General features: G+C 48.3%; 1 protein-coding gene across 2 annotated transcripts in view; it reads right to left on the bottom strand.

The window, feature by feature from the left end:
* Window positions 1-2,869, bottom strand: part of CLPP (caseinolytic mitochondrial matrix peptidase proteolytic subunit) — a 5,508-nt gene extending 2,639 nt beyond the window's left edge. The window contains exons 1-4 of one of the 2 annotated variants that reach the window (XM_034657614.1): window positions 2,641-2,869; window positions 2,469-2,540; window positions 1,858-2,005; window positions 871-1,058 (exon numbers count right to left, since the gene is read on the bottom strand). In XM_034657614.1, the coding sequence (XP_034513505.1) occupies window positions 871-1,058; window positions 1,858-2,005; window positions 2,469-2,540; window positions 2,641-2,826 (594 nt within the window). In that variant the 5' untranslated portion in view covers window positions 2,827-2,869. The remainder of the gene's footprint in view (window positions 1-870; window positions 1,059-1,857; window positions 2,006-2,468; window positions 2,541-2,640) is intronic. The other variant, XM_034657615.1, reaches the window with a different exon arrangement.
* Window positions 2,870-23,187: the final 20,318 nt, after the last annotated feature.

Genomic DNA, 23,187 nt, shown 5'->3' with positions numbered 1-23,187 from the left:
TGGGGATGGGGGGGCTTCGTCTGCGAGGCCCTGCACGTCCTGCTGCATCTTTGCCCCCACCAGGAAGGCTTCCTGTACTTTTTTTTTAAATTTTATTTATTCATTAAAGGGAAGGGGCGGAGGGAGAGGGAGAAGCAGACTCCCTGCTGGGAGGGAGCCCAATGCAGGGTTCGATCCTGCCACTCCGAGACCATGACCTGAGCCAAAATCAAGAGTCAGATGTTTAACCGACTGAGCCACCCAGGCACCCGAAAGCTTCGGGGGTATTAACCATATTTTCCGTATGTGGAGCCTTGCCTCTTCCAGGGCAAGAGGGTTCCAGGAGAGAGCAGACAGGTCCAGCTCAGCTGTAAGTTTTCACAGGCAAACAAGCCGGTCCAGAGTGCGCACCCCCAACCACCTCCTCCATGGGGCTCTCATACTCAGGGCCACTGTCTCCTGCCCCATCCCCCCAGGGCTTGGGGCCAGACAACTAGGCCAGCCCCTATACCCCAAAGCCCACTGAAATCATTCAAACTAGCCAATCTGAGCCTGCTGACCCTGCTTCACTGTTCCTTCCTGCAGAAACCACAGAAAAAAATCCCTGTCCCCTCCCAACACCCGCTGTCTGCCTCCTGAGGACCCTGGTGCTTCCCATGTGGCCAAGCATGACGTGGCGTGCCCCCCCCCCGCCCCGGCCCCTTGGGAACTGAGAGTAACAAACCATCTTTCCAAGGCAGCCCTTTCCTGATCTGCTGGCCTCACCGTACATGAATCACTATAAAACCCACATTTTCAAACACTGACACTCCCCCGTGACATCCCCCCAGTGGGTCCTTCTGTCCAGACACCATCCCCCATCCCAAAGCAACCTGCACGGACAGCACTCACCCGGGCACCCCCAGAGGGCTGGTGGATCATGATGCGGGAGTTGGGGAGCGAGTGGCGCATGCCCGGGGTACCAGCGGCCAGAAGCAGGGAGCCCATGCTGGCGGCCTGGCCCACGCACCATGTGCAGATGGGGTTCAGAATGTACTGCATCGTGTCGTAGATGGCCAGGCCCGACGTCACCATGCCACCTGCAGGTGGGGTGGGAGTGAGGGGCAGTGCCGGCTCCTTCCCCCATCCTTCCCCTAGTGCAGCCCCCGCGGCCTTGGGGAGGGCTTGTGTAGACGAAGCCCTTTAAAGCTGGTGTCATAAACGTGGGGAGGTGACAGCAACGGGGACACGAACTAAGTGGGGGCAAAAAGGAGAGCACGTGCTCCAGAGTGCCCTGTTACCACACCTGTGGACACAGGCCCAGGGGGACCAGACCTGTCAGAGTTGCAGAGAAAGTGGAAATCGGGGAGAGTGGTGGCCGAGAGGGAAGCTCTGGAGCCAGCCTGTCCTGGCAGTGTCGTCTGTGTGACCCTGGGCAAGTTACCCAGCCTCCCAGCCACAGTGTCTCCTGGCAGACTGGGAATCACTAAACCGTACCTACCACCGGCAGCTGCCACAAGGACCAGATGAGTCCAATGCCTATAAAACGCTTAAAGTACAGGGCACAGTCGGCGCTCCCTCTTTTGGGAGGGGGTGGTGCTGGTGGCGGCAGCTACCAATTTTAAAATGCTGACCACCAGGTCAGGTTGGTAAAATGTTATGTGTGGGATCAAAGAGGCAGGCTCAGCTACCAGTTCGTGAACTTAAATTTCAAAGCAAGGAACAGGCAACTTTTGGAGATTTTGAGACAGTTTTGGGATTCCGAAGGAAGCTCAGCACCCTTTCTTCCTCCAGAGGGAGAGTGTTCCTTGATGGAAGTTGGGGGGGGGGGTTCTGTCCCCTGAGTCAGCTGGAGTGTCCCAGGAAGCGGCCCTGGCCCCCAGGGAAGGCTCTGCTCACCAGGGCTGTTGATGTACATGTGGATGGGCTTCTTGTTGCTCTCGGACTGCAAGAACAGCAGCTGCGCGATAACCAGACTGGCGACGCTGTCGTCGATCTGTAAGTAAGCGGGAAGGGTGGGCTGGCCCAGCTGGGGGTACGCAGCGGGCTAAGGGAAGCAATTGTGAGTTGGCTGGGGATGAAGTCAGGGAACAAGGATGGGTGTCAGAGCCCGAGTAAGACTGTTGGAGGGAACTCAGGACCAAGGAGGGGAGGTGGGAGGGGCACAAGTGGGGTAGCCAGTGGGCTCAGGGCAAGGAAGGGACAGGGTCAGGAGGGTTGGGGAGAGGAATCAGAGCCAGGAATGGGGAGGAGGATCACTGGTGAGGGAGGGAGTCAGAGATCAGGAAGGGAAAAGCAGAGGGTATGAAGAAGGGGTGGGGGTGGGGGGTGGGGGCCAGAAGAGGGGGCTGGAGGCTTATGTGCCCAGGAAGTGGGGTGTCAGACTGGGACCAGGGCAGAGCCTTGGTAGGAAAGTCAAGGGGGAAGGGTCAAGAGGTCAAGGGGGTTCCAGGAGGAGGGGCGCGTGGGGTCTGGGCAGGCGCAGGGGAGGATCCCGGCGGGGCACTCACCGGACCCATGACACACACGATGCGCTCCCGCAGCAGCCGTGAGTAGATGTCATAGGCGCGCTCGCCGCGACCCTGGGGAAGAAAGATGGCGGTGAGGGTCAGGAGCTGGTCGTGCCCCCGGCCCGGAGACCCCCAACTTCCACCGCGGGCCGAGTTCCCGCGACTGCTGTACCGTCTGCTCCACCACGATGGGAATGAGCGGGAGAGCCCGGGCCGCCGTCGCGTGCAGGCTCCGCTGCAGGGCCAGGCCGGTCTTGGGCGTCCGCCGCGGGGGGAACCGGGCGGCGAGGCGAGGCCCCAGCGCGGGTGACCTACCTGCCGCCACCCGGGCCCCCCCAACCAATATTCCGGGCCACATCCCTCCGACGTCCTTCCCGGCTTCCGTCCAATGGCGGAACTACAACTCCCGGCGTGCTTTGCGCCTAGGGCGCATGCTCACCGGCCGCCCACGTCCAGGGAGCCGGACCGGCATGCTTAGGGGTGGGGCGAGGGCGGGGCGAAGGCGAGGCGGAGCCCGAAGGGGGCGGAGGCGCAGGACCTTTAATACGGCCCGTTCTAGTCCCCTTACCAATGAATTGGTTATTCCTTAATTTAAAAATCAGCCCCAGGGGCTCCTGGCTGGCTCAGTCGGTGGAGCATGCGACTGCATCTGGGGGTTGTGAGTTCAAGCCCCACGTTGGGATGAAGCTTACTTTAAAAGTAATAATAAAAATAAATATATAAAAATCAACTCCATTGTGCCCACTGGGTCGGGGCCTAGCTGAGCTTCCAGCTTGGTGGGGCTAACTCCTACCGAGACCTTTCCATTCATCTATGGACCCCAGGCTGTGGGAGCCCAAGGATGGGTGTTGCAGACTCTGCCTGGGAGATTGGTGTGGAAAGGTTTCCTAGGAGGAATGCGTATTGGAGCTGGGCTTTGAAGGATGGATAGGAGTTTGTTAGGTGGGGGAAAGGCATTCCTGGCAGGAGAAGAATGGGCAAACGGATGGACGTAGGAAGGCTTCTGGTAACGTTTGGGACCTTTCTTTTCCTCCAAATCAGCTCAAACACCGCCTTCTTACAGGTGTCCCCCAGAGCCTAGAGTGGTGCCTGCCACACAAACAGATGCTTATCAACTGCGCTTTGAACCAAGAGGTGAGAAGGGTGGAAGGTTAAGAGCTGAGAGCTTTACAGGCAGCTGCCCCACCTGCCAGGCTGGCTCAACCCATGACATGCTGTGTGATCTTAGGCACATTTTTTAACCCCCACCCCACCCCCCCCCAAGCCTGAAGTTTCTCATCTGGAAGATGGCAATGATCAAACCAATCTCACAGGGAAGGATTTAAAGAGACCTGCTGCTGAAGTAAAATATTGAAGTCACCCAAGTTCAAATCTGGGCCCCGTTACTTACTAGTCGTGTATCCCTGAGCCTCCGTTTTCCATCTGTAACTAGGGATAATGGTAACGTACATCCTAGGGCTGCTGTAAGGCCCTCAGAATGGGGCCTGGAACATAGTAAGTGTTCAGTTTGTATTCGCTGTTAATGGATTTTAATTATTGATTGTGTTAGCCAGGAACCACAGGGGTCCAAGAAGTCCTCCCTTAGGAGGGTCCTTTTGAGGTGGGTTTTGACAGATAGATAGGAGTTCACCAGGCAGACAGAGCCTAAATGCTGGACCCTAACATTGATGCTGGGTGCCCTAGATAAGGGTAGTTTTTGTACCCTCTGTGTTCACAGTAGATCCCAGTCTGATGGGGAGAGAGAACAGGACACAGACGATCCCGCCTTATGAAATCAGGGCAGGACTGAGAGGAAGACCTGGAAGTGGAAGAGCTTGGAGGGGGCCTTGGAGGTACCCCTGCCAGAAGCCTAGATCTAGGTGTCACTGACGGATTGGGGGTGGGGGGAGCCAGTGTTCGGCCCGGGGCGTGGCATTCCCACATGGGGACTGTGGACGTAGGTGGGCAGCATGGGCTGTCCCAGTTTCTGCTGTGAGTCAGGTGGGTGGCCCTGCCCAGCCGGTTCCCCTAGGGCCTGAGCTCACGCCCTGCCCTGGGGAGAAGGGTGGGCCGTCAGCTGCCACAGCCCCCGCAGTCCCTCCCCCCAACACTCCCCCACCCCCCTGACCTCACTGCCTCCCTTTGTTTCACCTGCTCTACCTGCCCACCGTTCAACTACTTTTCACCTCCTGCGTGCTAGTTAGCACCCTGGGTAACAGCCCATGTGCGTTCCAGCTTCTCCCTTGTTCGTTTCAGCTTCTCCCTTGTGTCCCGCAGTTCCTTCTTCATTCAGCAACCTGAGAAAGCTCACCATGACCCTCCCCTGCCTAAAGCCCTCCCCTTGGCTCCCTGTCACCCACGCTGACCTCTTCGCTCACCTACGTCCACCCTCCCTTCCCCACTTGGCTCTAGCTTTCGGTTCCTCAAATGCACCAAGCCCCAGCCAGGCTCCTGGGCTTTGCTTGTGTCGTCTTCCTGAATCTAGCTCCTTCCCGACACATAAATCTCCCCTCAAACGTCACCTCTTTAGAAAAGTCTTCCCTGATTCCGCTTGCTAATATTCCAGGCCCACCCTGGAACCTTTGCCTTGTTTAAATGGCTGTCCAAAACAGTGACGTCAATTCATTTGTTTTGTTCTTTATCATCTGGGGAACGTGAGCTCCTTGAAGCCGGAGGGTCTTAATCAGCTCCGTGGTCCTTGGGACAGCTTTTGTCAAACCTTTTTGATTAGGACTCGCAAGGAGAGATACATCTTGTGTAGTGTCTGAGTGCACAAAAATTGCAGATGTTTCATGAAATGATACTTATCCTTACTTTGAAAAGTGCCTTCTGATGTTTTCTATTCTATTTTTTCCTCCTCTGAACCACTGATATTTTACGATGGGTAATTCTTTGTTTGGGGAAGGCCACCCCAAGCATCATCCCTGGCCTCTCCTCACTAGATGCCAGTAGCACTCCCCCATTACAACAGTCAAAAATGTCTCAGACATCGCCACATGTCCTCCTGCGGGGGGAGGAGAATTACTCACAGTTGAAAATCACTGATTTTTTAAAAAAATATTTTATTTATTTGCGCTCAAAAGAGAGCACAAGTGGGGAGAGCAGCAAACAGAGGGAAAGGGAACAGCAGGTTCCCTGCGGAGCAAGGAACCCGATTCGGGACTCAATCCCAGGACCTTGGGATCATGACCTGAGCTAAAGGCAGGAGCTTAGCCGACTGAGCCACCCAGGCGTCCCAAAAATCACTGATTTAAATTAAAGTGGTGGGGCGCCTGGCTGGCTTGCTGGTTAAGTGTCCGACTCCTGTTTTTGGCTCAGGTCACAATCTCAGGGCTGTGAGATCGAGCCCCTCGCCCAGCAGGGAGTCCGCTTCCCCTCTCCTTCTGCCCCTTCACCCCCTCACAAATAAATAAACAATTCTTTAAAAAAAAAAGTGAAGTGGATAGTGACGGAAATGGAAAAAAAGGGGCGCCTGGGTGGCTCAGTCGTTAAGTGTCTGCCTTCAGCTCAGGGCGTGATCCTGGTGTTATGGGATTGAGCCCCGAATCGACCTCCTCCGCTGGGAGCCTGCTTCTTCCTCTCCCACTCCCCCTGCTTGTGTTACCTCTCTCTCTGGCTGTCTCTCTCTCTGTCAAATAAATAAATAAAATCTTAAAAAAAAAAAAAAAGGAAATGGAAAAAAAAAAAAGCAACTTTTAGGACACCTAGGTGGCTCAGTTGGTTAAGCGTCCGCCTTTGGCCCAGGTCATGATCCCGGGCTCCTCGGATTGAATTCCGTGTCCGGCTCCCTGCTCAGCAGGAGCCTGCTTTTCCCTCTCCCTCTGCTCCCCCTGCTTTTGCTCTCTCTCTCTCTGTCAAATAAATAAATCTTTTTTAAAAAGTTAATTTTGAACAGTGCCTGGCACATCGTAGGCACTCAGCTAGTTAATGTTTGCCTTATTCTTACCAGCTTTGTTTGTGTAGTATGTTCTCAGTGAATGAATCCATGTAAGTGGGTAGGACAGGAGGGATGGAGGGATGGAGGGATGGTAGGGGGGGTGGGTTTGACTCTTGGCTACAAAATCAGTCCATCCTGCTGGTTTTAGGTTATTACTCTGTGGTCAGGGAGAAGCTCTGATCACCGTTACCGGTTCTTAGATGCATGCCAAACACGCCTGTGGAAATGGATAGAAATTGAAAATTAAGAAAAGAAATGGCAAACCAAGGACTGAAGAGGCTGAGGGTAGATGCGGACTCCCGTAAACAGCTCCCTGACATCGCTACAACTTCTCTGGAAACACAGTTGACACCACGTCTCAGATTCACGTAGGCTGCTTCTAGTTACTCATTTTTAGGAAATGATCAAAGGTGAGCACCAAGAATTGGTCATAAGGCTGTTTATGGCAGAGCTGTTTACACACCGTGATAATCGTCGTTTCCGTCAGCTAGTGCCGCGTAACAAATCATCCCATACACCTAGGGGTTTCAAACAGCCACAGCTTATCACTTCTTACAGTTGGGGAATCTGGCCTGGGCTTCTGTGATCATTCTCTATGTGGGGTTTGTTGGGGCTGGAAAATCCACAGTGAACATTCTACAATCACGTATCAGGAGCCTCACCTCCGTTGGCTGGGCATCTCTCTCCCACCACGTGGCTGCGTGGGCTTCCTCACGGTATGGTGGTCTTCGCGTCTCACAGGACAACCGGCTCCCAAGAGAGAGGAGGCTGAAGCCACTTGTCTTCTTAAAAGCTTGGCCTGCAAGTCACATGGCAGCTCTTTGCCACAGTCTGTCAGAGCAAGCCACGGGGCCAAACCAAAATTCAAGGGGAGGGAAAGGGGACATTGACTCTCGGTGTGAGATGTGGCAGGGGTCCTGGGATTGAATCCTGCATTGGGTTCCCTACTCAGTGGGGAGTGTGCTTCTCCCTCTGCCCTTCCCTCTGCTCATGCTCTCTCCCTCTCTCAAAAATAAATTTTAAAAATCTTTAAAAATTATCAAGTATTGATATTGTGGAATATTAATTGTATTTACTTTTTTAAAAAAGATTTTATTTATTTATTTGACAGAGAGCGAGAGCACAAGCGGGGAGCGGCAGGCAGACGGAGAGCAAAAACATATGTATATGTTTTTAAACAGTTCCTTGTTGATGGATGTCTGCATAGTGATGAAATTTTTTTCTCTTATTGAATTTGACTTCTGTTTTAAAGGATTTTATTTATTTATTTGAGAGAGAGTGCAAGAGAAGGAGAGCAAACATGAGCAGGGGAGAAGGCAGAGGGAGAGGGAGAAGCAGGCTCCCTGCTAAGCAGGGGGTCCGATGCGGGGCTTGATCCCAGGACTCTGGGATCATGACCTGAGCCTAAGGCAGATGATTAACCAACTGAGCCACCCCAGGAGCCCCCAGATTTGTCTTTTAAAGACACTCCTCACCTTGGAGAGCTCTTGGCCTCAGTCCTGTACCCTCATCTTTATCCACACCCCCTCAATAATCTCCTCTGGTCTCTTGGCCTTAAATACCTGCATATCTGATGTTTCCCAGGTTGGTGAGATCTTCGCTCCCCACCCCTGCCCCAGGAATGGGTTGAAGTGAGAGGAGACTAAGGAGGGCCTGCCAGTCAGAGAGGTAGGGGGGAGTGGGGAAGGGGGCAGCCACAGGTCCAAGGAAAACAACGGATAAGCAGAAGGGCAAGTCTGGGAACGGCCTAGGCTGTTGAGATCTGCCATCCATTTCAGAAGCATCAAATCCTTTGGGGAGCCATTTTAGTAGAGAGAGGAGTCATTTAAGCGGGGTGTCAGCAATAAAAATGATGTTGTACGTTCATTTTTATTGATGTGAAAAGAGTTCCATGGTATAATTTTTAAAAATTTTTGGGGTATAGCATACACTCAGTGAAGTTCACATCTTAACTGTGTAGCCCAATGATTTTTTTTCACATGGATGTACACCTGTGTAACCATCACCCTGTTCAAGATCTAGAAAGTTCCTTCATGCCCCTTCTCAGTCAGTATAGCCTGGATACTCCAAGATACCACCATTTTTATTCCCTTGATGTAACATCTAAGGGGGAAAACAAGCAGGTGATTAGATAACGTAGACTTCGTAATCCAAAGACCGCAACTCTGTACATCTGTATTTTTCTCTCTTCTCCTTCCCCGTCCATCTTGTTTTGAAGCCCACTCTATTGAAGTATAATGTTTGTATAATAAAATATGTCCATTTTAAATGTACAGTTTGATGAGTTTTGACAAAACTGTGTAATGACTGTCACGGTCAAGATAGAGAACATTTCCATGACTCCCCAAAGTCCCATGGTCCCTTTGCAATCAATCTCCGTCCCATCTCATCCCCAATCATTGGTCCAATATTCTGTCACTCTAGATTGGATTTCCCTTAGTTAGAATTTCATAAAATGGAATCATGCAGTATATAGTCTTTGGCTTCTTTCATTCACCATTATGTTTTGAAATTCACTGTGCTGTTGTGTATATGCATCGATTCAATCCTTTTCATCGTATGGATGTACTAAGTGTACTAGAATTAGTCCATTCACCAAACGATGAACATTTGGGTTGTTTCCAGTTTGGGCTATGGTAAGTAAAGTTGCTCTGAACATTTGTGCACGAGACTTTGTGCAAGCATACATTTTTGCTTCTCTTGTGTAAGGATCAAGTGGAATGGCTGAATCAGGTAGAGGGGTTTTACTTTTAAGAAAACTGCCATCATTTTCCAAGGTGGTTCCACCATCTTACATACCCAGCAGAGATGTATGAGAGTTCCAGTTACTCCATATCCTCTATGTCACTTTCTAGAGACAGATTGTTGTTTTAGAATCTTAGTTCATCTGATGGGTGTGTAATGCTATATCCTTGTGGTTTTAATGCTCACTTCCTGATGATTAATGATTTTAGGCATCTCATCATGTGCCTTTTGGCTGTCTCTCTGTCTTCTTTTGTGAAGTGTCTGTTCCGAGCTCTTTGTCATTTGTCTTCTTATTATTGAGTTGCAAGAGTTCTGTGTGTGTTCTGGAAATAAGCCCTTTGTTTTTGTGTGTGTGTGTGTGTGTTTTAAAGATTTTATTTATTTATTTATTTGACAGAGAGACAGCCAGCGAGAGAGGGAACACAAGCAGGGGGAGTGGGAGAGGAAGAAGCAGGCTCATAGCAGAGGAGCCTGATGTGGGGCTCGATCCCACGACGCCGGGATCACGCCCTGAGCCGAAGGCAGACGCTTAACGACGGCGCTACCCAGGCGCCCCGCCCTTTGTGAGATGTAAGTATTCCAAATATCTACTTCCAGTTAGTGGTATGCCTTTTCATTTTTTAGTAGTCCTCCTCGAATCTTGAAATGTTTCAGTTGTGTCCTCAGGAAATCACAGTCCGTCCTAAGCAAAATTCCCTGTATTCTCAACCTCTTGACAAAACACGCTCCTTACCTTCTCCCCCAGCAGAAGCTTGGCTCTCCCCCAAGGACTGTGAGGCTCTAGGTCATGGCTGTTTTCTCTCCCAGCTCCTCACACCCTTGTGCCCCTTGGGGTGAGGTAGGCACCCTTCCTTCATCGTGGCTTCTAACCCTTCTCTGAAACTCTGCAGCTTTGACTCTCCGGTCACCTAACAATACCCACAGCTTGTTTATCTATCAGCCTCAGGTGATGTCCTCTCATCCCTTCCTATTCTATGTCCTGGTTTATTTTTCCTCTCTCGAACACTTCTCTGGGTGTAATTCTTAGTGACTTCAGTATCCACACACGCCAGGGTCTCCCAGCCTCAGCACTGCTAACACTTGGGGCCGGACCATTTTTGGTCGTGGGGTCTGCCTGTGCACTGTGGGGTGTTGAGTGGTATCTCTGGTCTCCACCCACTCCCCGACACCCACCACCAAGGTGTGACAACCAAAAATGTCTCCAGATATGGCCAAGTGTCCATTGGAGGCAGATTCACCCTTGGTTGAGAGAACCAGTGAGCTTGATGATCCTTCTTGGTATGCAACTTCCAATTCTTTCCGCTCTTCTTTCCCTGTCACCTTGTCCTCCACTCTCCCTCAGCCCCCACCTCTCATGGTCTTATTTTAGACCTTGTCATTTCCAAAAACTGCATCACTTTCCGTGTTCTCAAGCACCCTACTCACCAACCCACACTTCTTTTCTTTCTAGCTAGTTCCATTTGGTATTCCTATCCAAAGAATCCTTTAGCTCTGCCAGAATTTATAATCCGTGAGCCCCCCACCCTTTTCCCTTGTCCCCTCACTCTGTTGAGAGCCATGGGCTGTCATTACAATCACAACTTGATGTATGTCCTCAACTCCCTCATCTGCCTCTTCCTTCATCACATTTATGTGGTCAGACAGGCAGATTAAAGCCAGCCCCCCATCTACTCCTCACCCGTAGGGAAGCCTCAGACGCAGCCATGCTGACTGGCCTTCCTTGAGATTTTTGACCACAGATCTGCTGCCCAGTGATCCTACTACATGCCCTGGTCCATTCACTCGTCCACTCTCTCATGTGGTAATGTCCCTTCTCCCCTCAAACCTTGCCCTTCCTCCTGACTCTCAGTTCTTGACCTTGCCTCCAGTCTTCTGCAAACACAAAGCCACAGAAGGTTAACTTCCATAGCACTTAGGCCATCAACATTGCCTTCTTTCTTGTTATGATGACGGAGTTGTCCAGGCTCCCGGCCAGGGCCAACTCTCTACCTACATCCTGGATTCCATTCCACTCAAGGTCATCACTCTAAATAAGTCTCTGCTTTCTCTTACTACCTCAGATGTTCTCTCTCTTCTTGATTATTCCCATTAGCTTATAAACATGTGGTAATAGCTCCCATCTTAAAAAAGCGTAGACGTGATCCCACAAAGTTCTTCAGTTATTACCTTTACAGAAAAAAACATCCTTCTAAGGGTTGAATATCTTCTTGGTTTCCACTCCTTCACTTTTCATCATTATCTCTTGAACCCACTCTAATTGGGCTCTCCCATCACGACTCCACTGAGACACCAGCTGTCGGGGTCACTAATGGCTTCCAGATGGCCACATTCGATGACCAATTTCAATAGCCAAATCAAAGGTCACACAAGGGAAATTAGAAAATACTTTGAGAAGAACAAAAATGAAGACATAACATCAAAAACGTATGGGATGCAATTAAAGCAGTGCTTAGAGGGAAATGTTTAGCTGTAAATGCCTATATTAAGAAAGAAGAAAGATCTCAAATCAGGGACCTAAAGTTACGACAAACTCAACGGTCAGTCATCAGTTCATTGTGGTGTTAGTCCTGTTAGCAGCTTTTGACACAATTTACCGCTCCCTCTTTTTTTTAAATTACGGTAAACATATAGATAATAGAAAAATTACCATTTTAACCGTTTTGAAGTGTACAGTCCGTGGCATTAAACACGTTGACATTGTTGTGCCGCCGTCCCCACCGCGCTTTGTTTGTTCATCCACTCATGGACACTGGGCCTCCTTCCACCTTTTGGGTATTATGAGTCATGCAGCTGTGCACGTGGGTGTGCAAGCATCTTCGAGACCCTGTTTTCAGTCCTTCTGGGTGAGTACCGACGAGTGAAGTGGCTGTGTCATGTTGTCATTCTGTTTTCAGCTTTTCGAGTCACTGCCATATCGTTTCCCCTGTCTCAGTCTTTGAACCTCATCTTTTTTTTTTTTTAAGGGAAATTAGCAAGTGTCAGTGAGGTGTTAAAGACATGTCTCACCAAACTGAGCTTTTCTCCTGAGCATAATCAGAAGAATCAAACAATTGGGGGGCCTGGGTGGCTCAGTTGGTTAAGCGTCTGCCTTTGGCTTAGGTCATGATCTCAGGGTCCCGGGATCAGGCCCCCATCGGGCTCCCTGCTCAACCAAACCTGGGAAAGCCCTGAGCAGATGGGGATGAGTTATTGACCCTACTGGGAACATGTTGCCCTGCTCCACGCTCTGGGCAGCACTATCTCAACCCACCAAGTCCGTTTCAAGATGGAAAAACAAAATCTGCATGAGTTTCCTAGAACTGCCAAAGTGCCACAGACCTGGGGGCTTAAACAACAGAACTGTATGGTTTCCCAGGGCTGGAGTCTGGAAGTTTGAGATCACAGTGTCGGCAAAGCCCTGCTCCCTCAGGAACCTCTGTAGGGGAGCATTCTTCCTTGCTTGTCCCAGCTTCTGGTGGTTTTCTGGCCATCGTTGGTCTTGCTTGGCTTGTAGACCCATCACTTTAATCCCGTGTCTCCACATGGCATGCTCTCTGTGTCCCTTCACAGTGTCTTCCCTCTGAGTGCGTTTCTATCCAAATTTCCTCTTTTCTAAGGATACCAGTCATATGGGTTACAGCCCATCCTAATGACTTCATCTTAAGTTAATCACCTCTGTAAAGACCTTGTCTCCAAATAAGGTCACATTCCGAGGTCCTGGGAAGTTGCTATTCAATATACCTTTTTTGTGGGGTGGGGGACACCATTCGATTCATAACTTAGGCTTTGGGGGTGGGGCTCTCCTCCCTCCCTTTGAAAGGGAAGGAATAGGCGGAATCTTTCCCTTTGGACCACAGTGATCTTGGCCAGGATGTTGGAGAGAAACGTTGAATTTCAGAGCTAGATTTACAAGTCAAAATTCTTTGAACCTTAAAATCTGGCAGAAGTCCCAGTTGGCAATATGCTTCCCAAACTGTCACTATTCCCCTGCAGGTGAATATTGGAGTACAGCAAAAGGTTAGCCTCAGAATAACCATTGGGGGTTATTGGATCTCAGAAGTGGAGGCAATGAAAATACATTTTGCGAAACTCTCTTATTGGAGGGAGAAATGGGGTAGGGGTTTGGTTAAGGAAAAACTTCCAAAATGGGGTTGTCAGATTGAGCAAATAAAAATACAGGATGCCCATTTAAATTTGAATTTCAGATGCACAGGGAATACTTTTTCAGTGGTTCAGTCAATCCCACACAATATTTAGGACACACTTATGCTAAAAATTATTCATTGTTTATCTTATTTGAAATTCAAATTTAACTGGGTGTCCTGTATTTTACCTGACAATGCTTCTGCAAATAAGGAATGGAGTTAAGCCAGATTAGAAAGCAATTCCGATGGATTTCTTGAAACTTTGAAGCCATTTGGGGATGTGGTTGGAGCAGAAGCAGTTCACGTGCCCTGAGAATGGCTCCTAGTGGGGTTTAGTGATGTCTTCCTCTTGTTGTCCTGGAGTATTGGGAAGGAAACAGGAAGGAAGCACACTGACCCCGGTAAAAACCTTTGTGCAACTCTTACTGCAGGCAGCCTTTCCCCTCCGCCCCTCCTGCTGGGATGACCTGGAGATATTCTGGAGTTGGTGTTCACCATTCCTTTTCTGCTTTTTTTTTTTTTTTCAGTATTTCCTTTTTTTAAAATCTTATATGCATGTCTAAAGCAAGATTAAAAATAGTTACTGGATCTTAACCCTTTAGCTTCTGGGTCATGAAGACGTCTGTAGGGTCATAGGGATAAAGTCACGGTGGCCGGGGGTGCACTGGGGTGAGGGGGGCTTGAAGCAGCAGCTAGGTGCCAACCCATATTGCCGTATTTTAACAAAAGATACATTCATATAGGTGTGTGACTGCTGGCTAGCAGCCCCACCCTAAATATTATTTGTTTAAGGTAGCCTGAATTTTGATCATTTTATAAACAGATGTACCGTTTTGTGACTTTTTTTTTTTGTCCAGCATCGTCTTGTTGAGAGCCATTCGTGTTGATACATGTCCCTGTTGTTCATCCTTTTATGTGCATCCCATTGAATGAAGATACCGTCGTTTATTTACTGAGTCTGCAATTCATGAGTATTCAGGGTAATTTCAGGGTCTTGCTATGGCTAGTAAGGCTGCTCTGAATAGTTTTGTGTATGACTCCTGCGTCCGTGTGTGATGGTTTCTCAGGAGGACGTAAATCCAGGAGGGAAATTCCCGATGGCAGGATATGTTCATCTGTGACTTCGGTGAATGTGGTGGAGGCAGCCTGCTCTGTCACAAAGATTCAGGCTCCCTTTCCATAGGGTAGAGGTTTTGTTTTTTTTTTTTCCTTTAAGATTTTATTTATTTATTTGAGAGAAAGAGAGAGAGAGAGAGGAAAAGAGAGAACAAACCAGGGGAAGAGCAGAAGGAGAGCAAGAAGCAGACTCCCTGCTGAGCAGGGAGCCCCACGTGGGGCTCCATCCCAGGACCCTGGGATCGTGACCTGAGCCGAAGGCAGACACTCCACCAACTGAGCCACCCAGGCACCCTTCCATAGGGTAGAGTGGAAACAGAGGAGCCACTGCTCTACGAGAGACTACATTTCCCAGCTCCCCTTGCACCTGTGAGTTCCTGTGGACTCATTTTGACGGATAGAAAGTATGCTAACGTAAGGCGAGCCTTTCTGGACTGAGGGGATTAAGAATCCAGTGTGTCTTTCAGATGCTTTCTTTTCCTGCTGGGGTCACCCTGAAAACTGCATGTTGGGGGTGGAGATTACATGTTGACAATGGAAACATCACCAGATGGAAGGAGCCTGGGCCACCTGGCGGACAGCCTTCCAAGGTAGATGTGCACACTCAATGAAATTCTCTTGTGTGAGAAACTTACACTTAAGACATTGTCGTAGTCTAGCAATTGACCTGTCCCGCTCAGTACTACACTAGACCAATGTCAAATCGTTTTCAAATTGTTTGACCATCACTCATTTCCACCAGTCAGGGATGAGAGTTTCCTTGCTTCCCATCCTCACCAATACTTTTGATTAGCCAACTTTTTTTGGAACTATTTCTATTGCAACAGAAAAGTCACAGGAATACAATGAACTGCCGTGTTCCTTTCACCCAAATGCACCGATCACTTACATTTTGCCATATTTTTCTCCCTGCTTCCCTCCTTCCCTCACCGACCCCCCCCCGCCCCCAGTTTTCACAGAACTATTTCAAGGCAAGTTGTGAACATCATGTCCCATCATTGCTAAATATTTAAGGATATATCTCCGAACAACTAGACACTCTCTTACATAACCACAAGTCACTTACCAAATTCGGAAATCTTACTCCGATACAATACGATTATAATATACAGTCCGTATTCAAATTTCACCTGTTGCGCAATCAGGTCCTTCATAGCCTTGGGCATTTTCAGATTTTGAACTTTGTCCAGCTGTGTCTGTCACCATTATTAACTTAAATATTGTTTTCAAAAATGTGAATCCACACATTTATTTCAAAAAAGCAGTTTTGCAGTGCTTCCCTAAATGGCAAGCTAGGAAAGTAGATAAACAGAAAGCAGTTATAGAACCCTACGCTGAGTTCCTTATCTGGATTGCGGTGGTGTTTCAGAGGTGTGTGCGTATGTCAAGATGTATTGAATTACATATTTTAAACATGTGTAGTTTATTGTATGTCAACTATACTTCAATAAAGATGTCTAAAAATCAATCCAGAGAAACCAAAAGGTGGAATTCTAGCCCAGAGGGGGACACCAGGAACAGAAGGCACTGCAGCACCCAAGGGAGCCTTTCTCATTGGCCAAAACAGCCAGGAAGAGGAATCAAGAGTCTGACTTTCTCACAATGGGGTCCAACGTTATTTAAGGCCATGTAAAGGTTCCCACACTGTGGGAAACAGTGTCCCCTCCTTGTGTGTGACTCTGGGGCAGATCCCTTGAACCTCTGTGAGCCTCTGCTTTCTCCTCTGTAAGATCACCCTGTGAGGCGGGTGGGGGGGTGGAGGGGGGTGGTGTCCCGGCGATTAAGAGCACCACACGAAAGAAGCAGCTTTAGTTCCACACCCTGGAGCCCCTGCGGTGTCTGGGACAATGAATGAGATGGCGTTAGCACAGTGCTTGGTGCTGCCAGTAAACATTAGTAGCCCGGTACCATCCAGTGGAAATCTTGTGGGAGCTACATACATACCTTAGCATTTTCTAGTAACCACGTTTTGGAAAGTAAACAGGAACTACTGATGTGAATTCTAATAATATCGGGTATTTAACCCAATACCCAAAATACTGTTGTTTCAACATATGTCACGGGCCCCAGTTCAAGTGCTTAGTGGCCACATGTGGTCAGAGGCTACCATGTTGGATAGAAAAGCATTAGACTTGATTAGTATTTTTTACCTGAAGATTAAAGCCTTCAGAGACACTCACCATAGCATTATTATTTTTAAAAGATTTATTTATCCATTTTAGAGAGAGAGAGAGAGCGTGCACATAAGCAGGAGGAGGGGCAGAAGGAAAGGGAAAGAATCCCAAGCAAGCTCCAACTCCCTGCTGAGTTCGGTCCCATGACCCCAAGATCACAACCTGAGCGGAAAGCAAGAGTTGGACACTCAACTAACTGAGCCACCCAGACGCCTCTCGCCATAGCATTATTTAGGAAAAAAAAAGAAAAGAGAACAACTTTCCAACATGGGAGATTGTCTCATATACGACGATGCATCCATTCATGTAATGGAATATTATACAGCCATTAAAATGACAGTGTGACACCCACTGTGACGGTTCATTTTACGCATCAATTTGACTGATGCCCAGGCAGCTGGTAAACCATTTCTTCTGATGTGTCTGTGAGAGTGTTTCTGGAAGAGATTAGCATTTGATCAGTGGACTGGGTAAAGAAGATTGCCCTCACTAATGCAGACGGGCATCATCCAGTCCATTGAGGATCTAAATAGAACAAAACAGTGGGGTAAGGGGGAATTTGCTCTCTGTTTGAGAGTGCTGTTTTTCCTGCTCTTGGACATTGGTGCTTCTGGTTCTCCGGCGTTCAGACTCAGGCTGGAACTCCCACGATCAGGCCCTGGTTCTCAGGCCTTCTGATTTGTTCTGAATTATATCAGTGGATTATATTATGTTTTCTGGTTCTCCAGCTTGTAGATTGTAGGTCATGGGACTTCTTGGCCTCCCTAATCAGGTGAGCCAATTCCTATAATAAATCTGATGATAATAGATAGATGGATAGTTAGATAGATAGATAGATAGATAGATAGATAGATAGATTGATTGATAATAGATACAGATTCTCTGGAGAACCCTGATTAATACACCCATGTTCATAGTAACCCTATTCATAATAGCCAAAAGGTAAAAACAACCCCAATGTTCTTTGTAAACAAAATATGGTCTATTCATACAACGGAATATAATTCAGCCTTAAAAAAGAAGGACATCTGACACCTGTTACAACATGGATGAACCTTGAAAGCATTATGCTCCCTAGAGTCATCCAAAGAGACAGACAGTAGATGGTGGGAGCCAGGGGTTGAGGGAGCGGATGGGGAGTTAGTGTTTAATGGGGAGAGGGCTTCACCTTGGGAAGATGGAAAGTTCTAGACACAGATGGTGGGTATGGTTGCACAACAGTGTGAATGTGCTCAATGCCACTCAGTGGTGCACTGAAACGTGGTTAAGATGGTCAGTTTTATGTTATATGTGTTTTACTGTAGTTCAGAATAAAAAATAAAATTTAAAAGCATTATAGTGAAGAATGCTCCGAAATATGGAAGGATGTTAATGACATTCTAAGTGAAAAAAATGGGTAACAACCATACAATCCGCCCACATCTTTGTAAAAAAAATTATATAAATGATTTTTTTAAGCTGCAGATGTCTCAATATTAACAGCTGTTGTGTCTGGGCCGTAAGATTATCAGTGAGTTTAATTTTCTCTTTGCTAGCTTGTGTTTCTTACAATGCACGTGTGTTTTTTGATGTTTATGAAAATTCACATAAGGACAAAAACCAGTCCCTTTCCTACTGAAGCTCATGGTGGGAGTGAGAGGAGAGAAGAGGGGTGAGTAGAGCTAACAGTGGCCCTGCAGCTGAGAATCATGGTGGGGCTGGGATGCCCAATGGTCTTTGGGACTGGTTACCTGGACCAGGTGGTCACTGGTAGCTGATAGAAACCAAGGACAGACCCCAGCTTCAGACCTGGGAAGGGTGTTGAGGGGAGAGAGGAGAAGAATAGGAAGGAGCCCCCAATGTAAGAAGAGCATGTGAGACTTTGCCTTGGGTGAGTGGAGTGGCAGCAGAGTGAGAACACACTGGCAGCCTCCTGGTCTCCCCCAGTGGCCTCTGCCTCCCCCCTACAAGCCCATGGGGGCTCCTTCTGGGTACTGACCCAGGGTGGGATGCCCATGTCCACCAGAGACAGAGTCCCAGCCCCACCAGCCCCACACTGTCCCTATCCCCACTCCCATTTCCATCCCCAGCCCCTCCATCCCCAATTCTGCCATAAGGCCTATCTTCAGTCCCACTCTTAACCTCATTCCCAGTCCTCACCCAGTCTCCAGCCTCTTCCCAACCCCCTTTTCACCCACTTTCCCTCTCCATTCTCAGCCCCTAACTCCACTATCCCCAGGCCCTCCTCCTTTCCCCTCTGGTGGTGAGTAGAGGTCCTTGTTACTGAATCTTGGGATTATGTTCCCTGCAAAGAGACTGGGCAGCTGTGGTTGACCTAAGGATCTGGAGAAGGGGAGATGATTCTGGATTGTCCTGGTGGGGCCCAGTGTCATCCCAGGGTCTTTAGAAGAGGGCCATAATCAAAGAGAAGGAGGTGTGATGATGGAATCCAAAGGGGGGAGTGATGTGCACTGAAACGGAGGAAGGGGCCTGAGCCAAGGAATACAGGAAGCTTCTAGAAGCTGGAAAAGGCAAGGGATGGATTCTCCCCTAGAGCCTCCAGAAAGAACTAGCCCTGTGGACACTTTGATTTTAGCGCCAAAAGACTCATTTCGAACTCCTGATCTCTGGAACGGTAGGATAGTATGTGTGTGTTGTCTCGAGCTACTGATTGTCTTAATTTGTAAGCAGCTGTGGAAGCTCCTACACCCCTCCACCCAGGATCTGGCCCTTTGCAGACCCTCCCTTGCCTCCTTCTCTCCCCCTGGCAGAGAGAGAAGCCACACACTGGTCTGGCTGTCCTGTTTCCCTAGTCAGCTCTGTGCCGGGTGATTTCCCAAACTCTTCAGGCCGGGCTGGGTGTGGGCACCCGTCACCACCTTGCTTCCTGATGCTAACTAAACCTTTCACTGAAGTCCGGGAGAGCCAGATCCCAACAGTTGTGCCCTGCCCTGGATTTGAGCAGGGAGGGAGGTCAGAGGCCATGTACTCCACCCCCTCATGGACTCAGGCTCCCTGCTTTTAGCTGGGGTGGGAGAGGCTGGGCTGGCGTCTGTTTGCTCACCTGGCCCAGCTGCGGAGGGGCTTTGGGGGCCAGGACCACAGCTAAATGGTGGGGTTTCAGCTGCTCTGGGGAAGTAGAGAGCCACTCGGTCAGAGCCTTTAATTCAGGCTCTGGGAACTTCTCACCCCCATACCTAGCATCTTTCCCATCTCCCCAGAGGATCTCGAAGACAGCTCTGGGCACCTGGCAGGGTATGAGCATGGAAGCTTTGATACCTTGTGGATAATAATAATAACAACATAATAATAGTAGCAGCGATATTAGGCTCTGGGCTAAGCCCAAATGTTTGACCTTCACAGACCACCCTCAAGATTTTCGTATTGTCCACCTTCCATCTAAACTCTTATATATTTATAGTTTGTCAAATAAAACCCCTTTAAAAAACCTAAATCAATTACTTTTAAAAACTGTGGTGCAATACACATAACATAAAACTGACCATCTTAACCATTTTTAAATGTACAGCTGTGACATAAAGCACATTCATGTAATCCTGCAGCCATTACCACCCTCCGTCTCCAGAACTTTCTCATCTTCCTCAACTGAGACTCTTCCCCAGGAAGCATGGATTCCCCACCCCCCGCCTCAGCCCTGGCTCCCACCATCTCCTCTCTGTCTGTGTGGACGGGACTCCTCTGGGGACCTCCGGGGAGTGGGGTCCTGCGGGATGTGTCCTTCTGGGTCTGGCTGCTCTCGCTGAGCCCGGTGTCCTCAGGGTCCCCCCACGTCGTGGCAGGTGTCAGGAGCCCTTCCTTTTCGAGGCTGAGGCATATTACATTGTATTGATAAGCCACATTCTGTTGATCCATTCATCCACCAATTAAAAGCCTAAATCAATTACTTAAAAAGAAAAACTACTCTTTATTTTGGAATAATTATACACTCACAAGAAATTGCAAGAATTTCACAGGTCTCCTGCACGTTTTACTCAGTTTTCTCCAATAGTACATCTTAGCTATACAGCTTCAAAAACAGGACATTTACCTGGATGTAACCTACAGATCTTACTCAGATTTCAACAGCCGTTATGTTCCTTTGTGAGTACGTGTGTATGCAATTTCTTCACATGTATAGATTTATGTAACCACCCCCAGAATTATAACGCTGAAATCAATATATTTTAAAAAAAGAAATTTTGTAACCCTGCAATGAATGAAAAGTGGTTATCACCAGCAGTAAGGCAAACTTATTTAAAAATAAATAACAGTGTAAATGGTGTCACCACATTCTGGCTGGACACTGTTGCCTGCTGAAGGACTTTTTATCAAACAGAGGGGTAAAGTGTTAAGGGGCATACACAGGTGTTAGCACCAACTGAGCCCCTCTCCTTGAACTATTGTGTGTTGAAAAGGGAGTGGATTACTTGGCACACAATTCAGTGATTCTCAAATGCAGGTCCATCCCTCACCCAGAGCTGTCTTCCTAGGGAAACACTGTATCCACTCGCTAAATCTGCACAGCCGCCCTAAGAGAGAGGTACTAGCATTCCCATCTTACAGATGAGGAGCCTGTGGCTTAGAGAGGCAAAGTGGCTTGCCCTGCTCTCTCACTTTCTAGCTGTGTGACCTTGGGTAAATTGCTTAGCTTCTCTGGGCGTCCGTTTCCTGGGTAATGACAAGGAGGTAATGATAGTCTGTCTTGGAGCTGTCAAGAACATCAAATGAAGTAATACTGAATGCTGAGCACTTAGAAAAGAGCCTCGCACCAGTGAGTAGTCAGTAAAATGTGCCATTATTAGTATTATTATTCCCACAGGTTGCCTTAAAGTTCAAGGTCAGCTACAATAAGAAAACCCGTTACTGTTTATCTTGGGCCTACTTGGGGCCAGGGAGTGAGCTAAGCCCTTGACTTGCTTTATCTCCATGTGCTTTTAGAACAGTTGGGTTGAGCCCCATCCTCCCCGTCTTACAGACGAGCAAACTGAGGCTCAGAGAGGTGGATTCACTTGCCTAGGGTCATATAACTTGGGAAGGGGAGGAACTCAGAATTGAAATTCAGGCCTTGCTGACTCTAAAACCAGAGCTTTCCATAGCCCTCGGAAGCCGGGACCAGGGGCCCCAGGCCTGGAACTTTGCAGATTCCTCCCTTCCTAGGGCCCCTGCTAGAAGTTGGGACACTCTAGACATCTGAGCTTTTGACCACCCAAGAGAAACGGCAGCAATCCAGCCCAACCTCCCATAACACAAACAGGAAGACCTAAGCCCCCAAAGGTGAAACGATTGGGCAAGGTCACATAGCCAAGGACTCCAGNCCTTCCATCTAAACTCTTATATATTTATAGTTTGTCAAATAAAACCCCTTTAAAAAACCTAAATCAATTACTTTTAAAAACTGTGGTGCAATACACATAACATAAAACTGACCATCTTAACCATTTTTAAATGTACAGCTGTGACATAAAGCACATTCATGTAATCCTGCAGCCATTACCACCCTCCGTCTCCAGAACTTTCTCATCTTCCTCAACTGAGACTCTTCCCCAGGAAGCATGGATTCCCCACCCCCCGCCTCAGCCCTGGCTCCCACCATCTCCTCTCTGTCTGTGTGGACGGGACTCCTCTGGGGACCTCCGGGGAGTGGGGTCCTGCGGGATGTGTCCTTCTGGGTCTGGCTGCTCTCGCTGAGCCCGGTGTCCTCAGGGTCCCCCCACGTCGTGGCAGGTGTCAGGAGCCCTTCCTTTTCGAGGCTGAGGCATATTACATTGTATTGATAAGCCACATTCTGTTGATCCATTCATCCACCAATTAAAAGCCTAAATCAATTACTTAAAAAGAAAAACTACTCTTTATTTTGGAATAATTATACACTCACAAGAAATTGCAAGAATTTCACAGGTCTCCTGCACGTTTTACTCAGTTTTCTCCAATAGTACATCTTAGCTATACAGCTTCAAAAACAGGACATTTACCTGGATGTAACCTACAGATCTTACTCAGATTTCAACAGCCGTTATGTTCCTTTGTGAGTACGTGTGTATGCAATTTCTTCACATGTATAGATTTATGTAACCACCCCCAGAATTATAACGCTGAAATCAATATATTTTAAAAAAAGAAATTTTGTAACCCTGCAATGAATGAAAAGTGGTTATCACCAGCAGTAAGGCAAACTTATTTAAAAATAAATAACAGTGTAAATGGTGTCACCACATTCTGGCTGGACACTGTTGCCTGCTGAAGGACTTTTTATCAAACAGAGGGGTAAAGTGTTAAGGGGCATACACAGGTGTTAGCACCAACTGAGCCCCTCTCCTTGAACTATTGTGTGTTGAAAAGGGAGTGGATTACTTGGCACACAATTCAGTGATTCTCAAATGCAGGTCCATCCCTCACCCAGAGCTGTCTTCCTAGGGAAACACTGTATCCACTCGCTAAATCTGCACAGCCGCCCTAAGAGAGAGGTACTAGCATTCCCATCTTACAGATGAGGAGCCTGTGGCTTAGAGAGGCAAAGTGGCTTGCCCTGCTCTCTCACTTTCTAGCTGTGTGACCTTGGGTAAATTGCTTAGCTTCTCTGGGCGTCCGTTTCCTGGGTAATGACAAGGAGGTAATGATAGTCTGTCTTGGAGCTGTCAAGAACATCAAATGAAGTAATACTGAAT

Source organism: Ailuropoda melanoleuca, chromosome 4, assembly GCF_002007445.2.
Source record: "Ailuropoda melanoleuca isolate Jingjing chromosome 4, ASM200744v2, whole genome shotgun sequence".
NCBI lineage: Eukaryota > Metazoa > Chordata > Mammalia > Carnivora > Ursidae > Ailuropoda > Ailuropoda melanoleuca.
The sequence above is the reverse complement of the archived record's forward strand: the minus strand, read 5'-3'. Positions and strand labels throughout refer to the sequence as shown.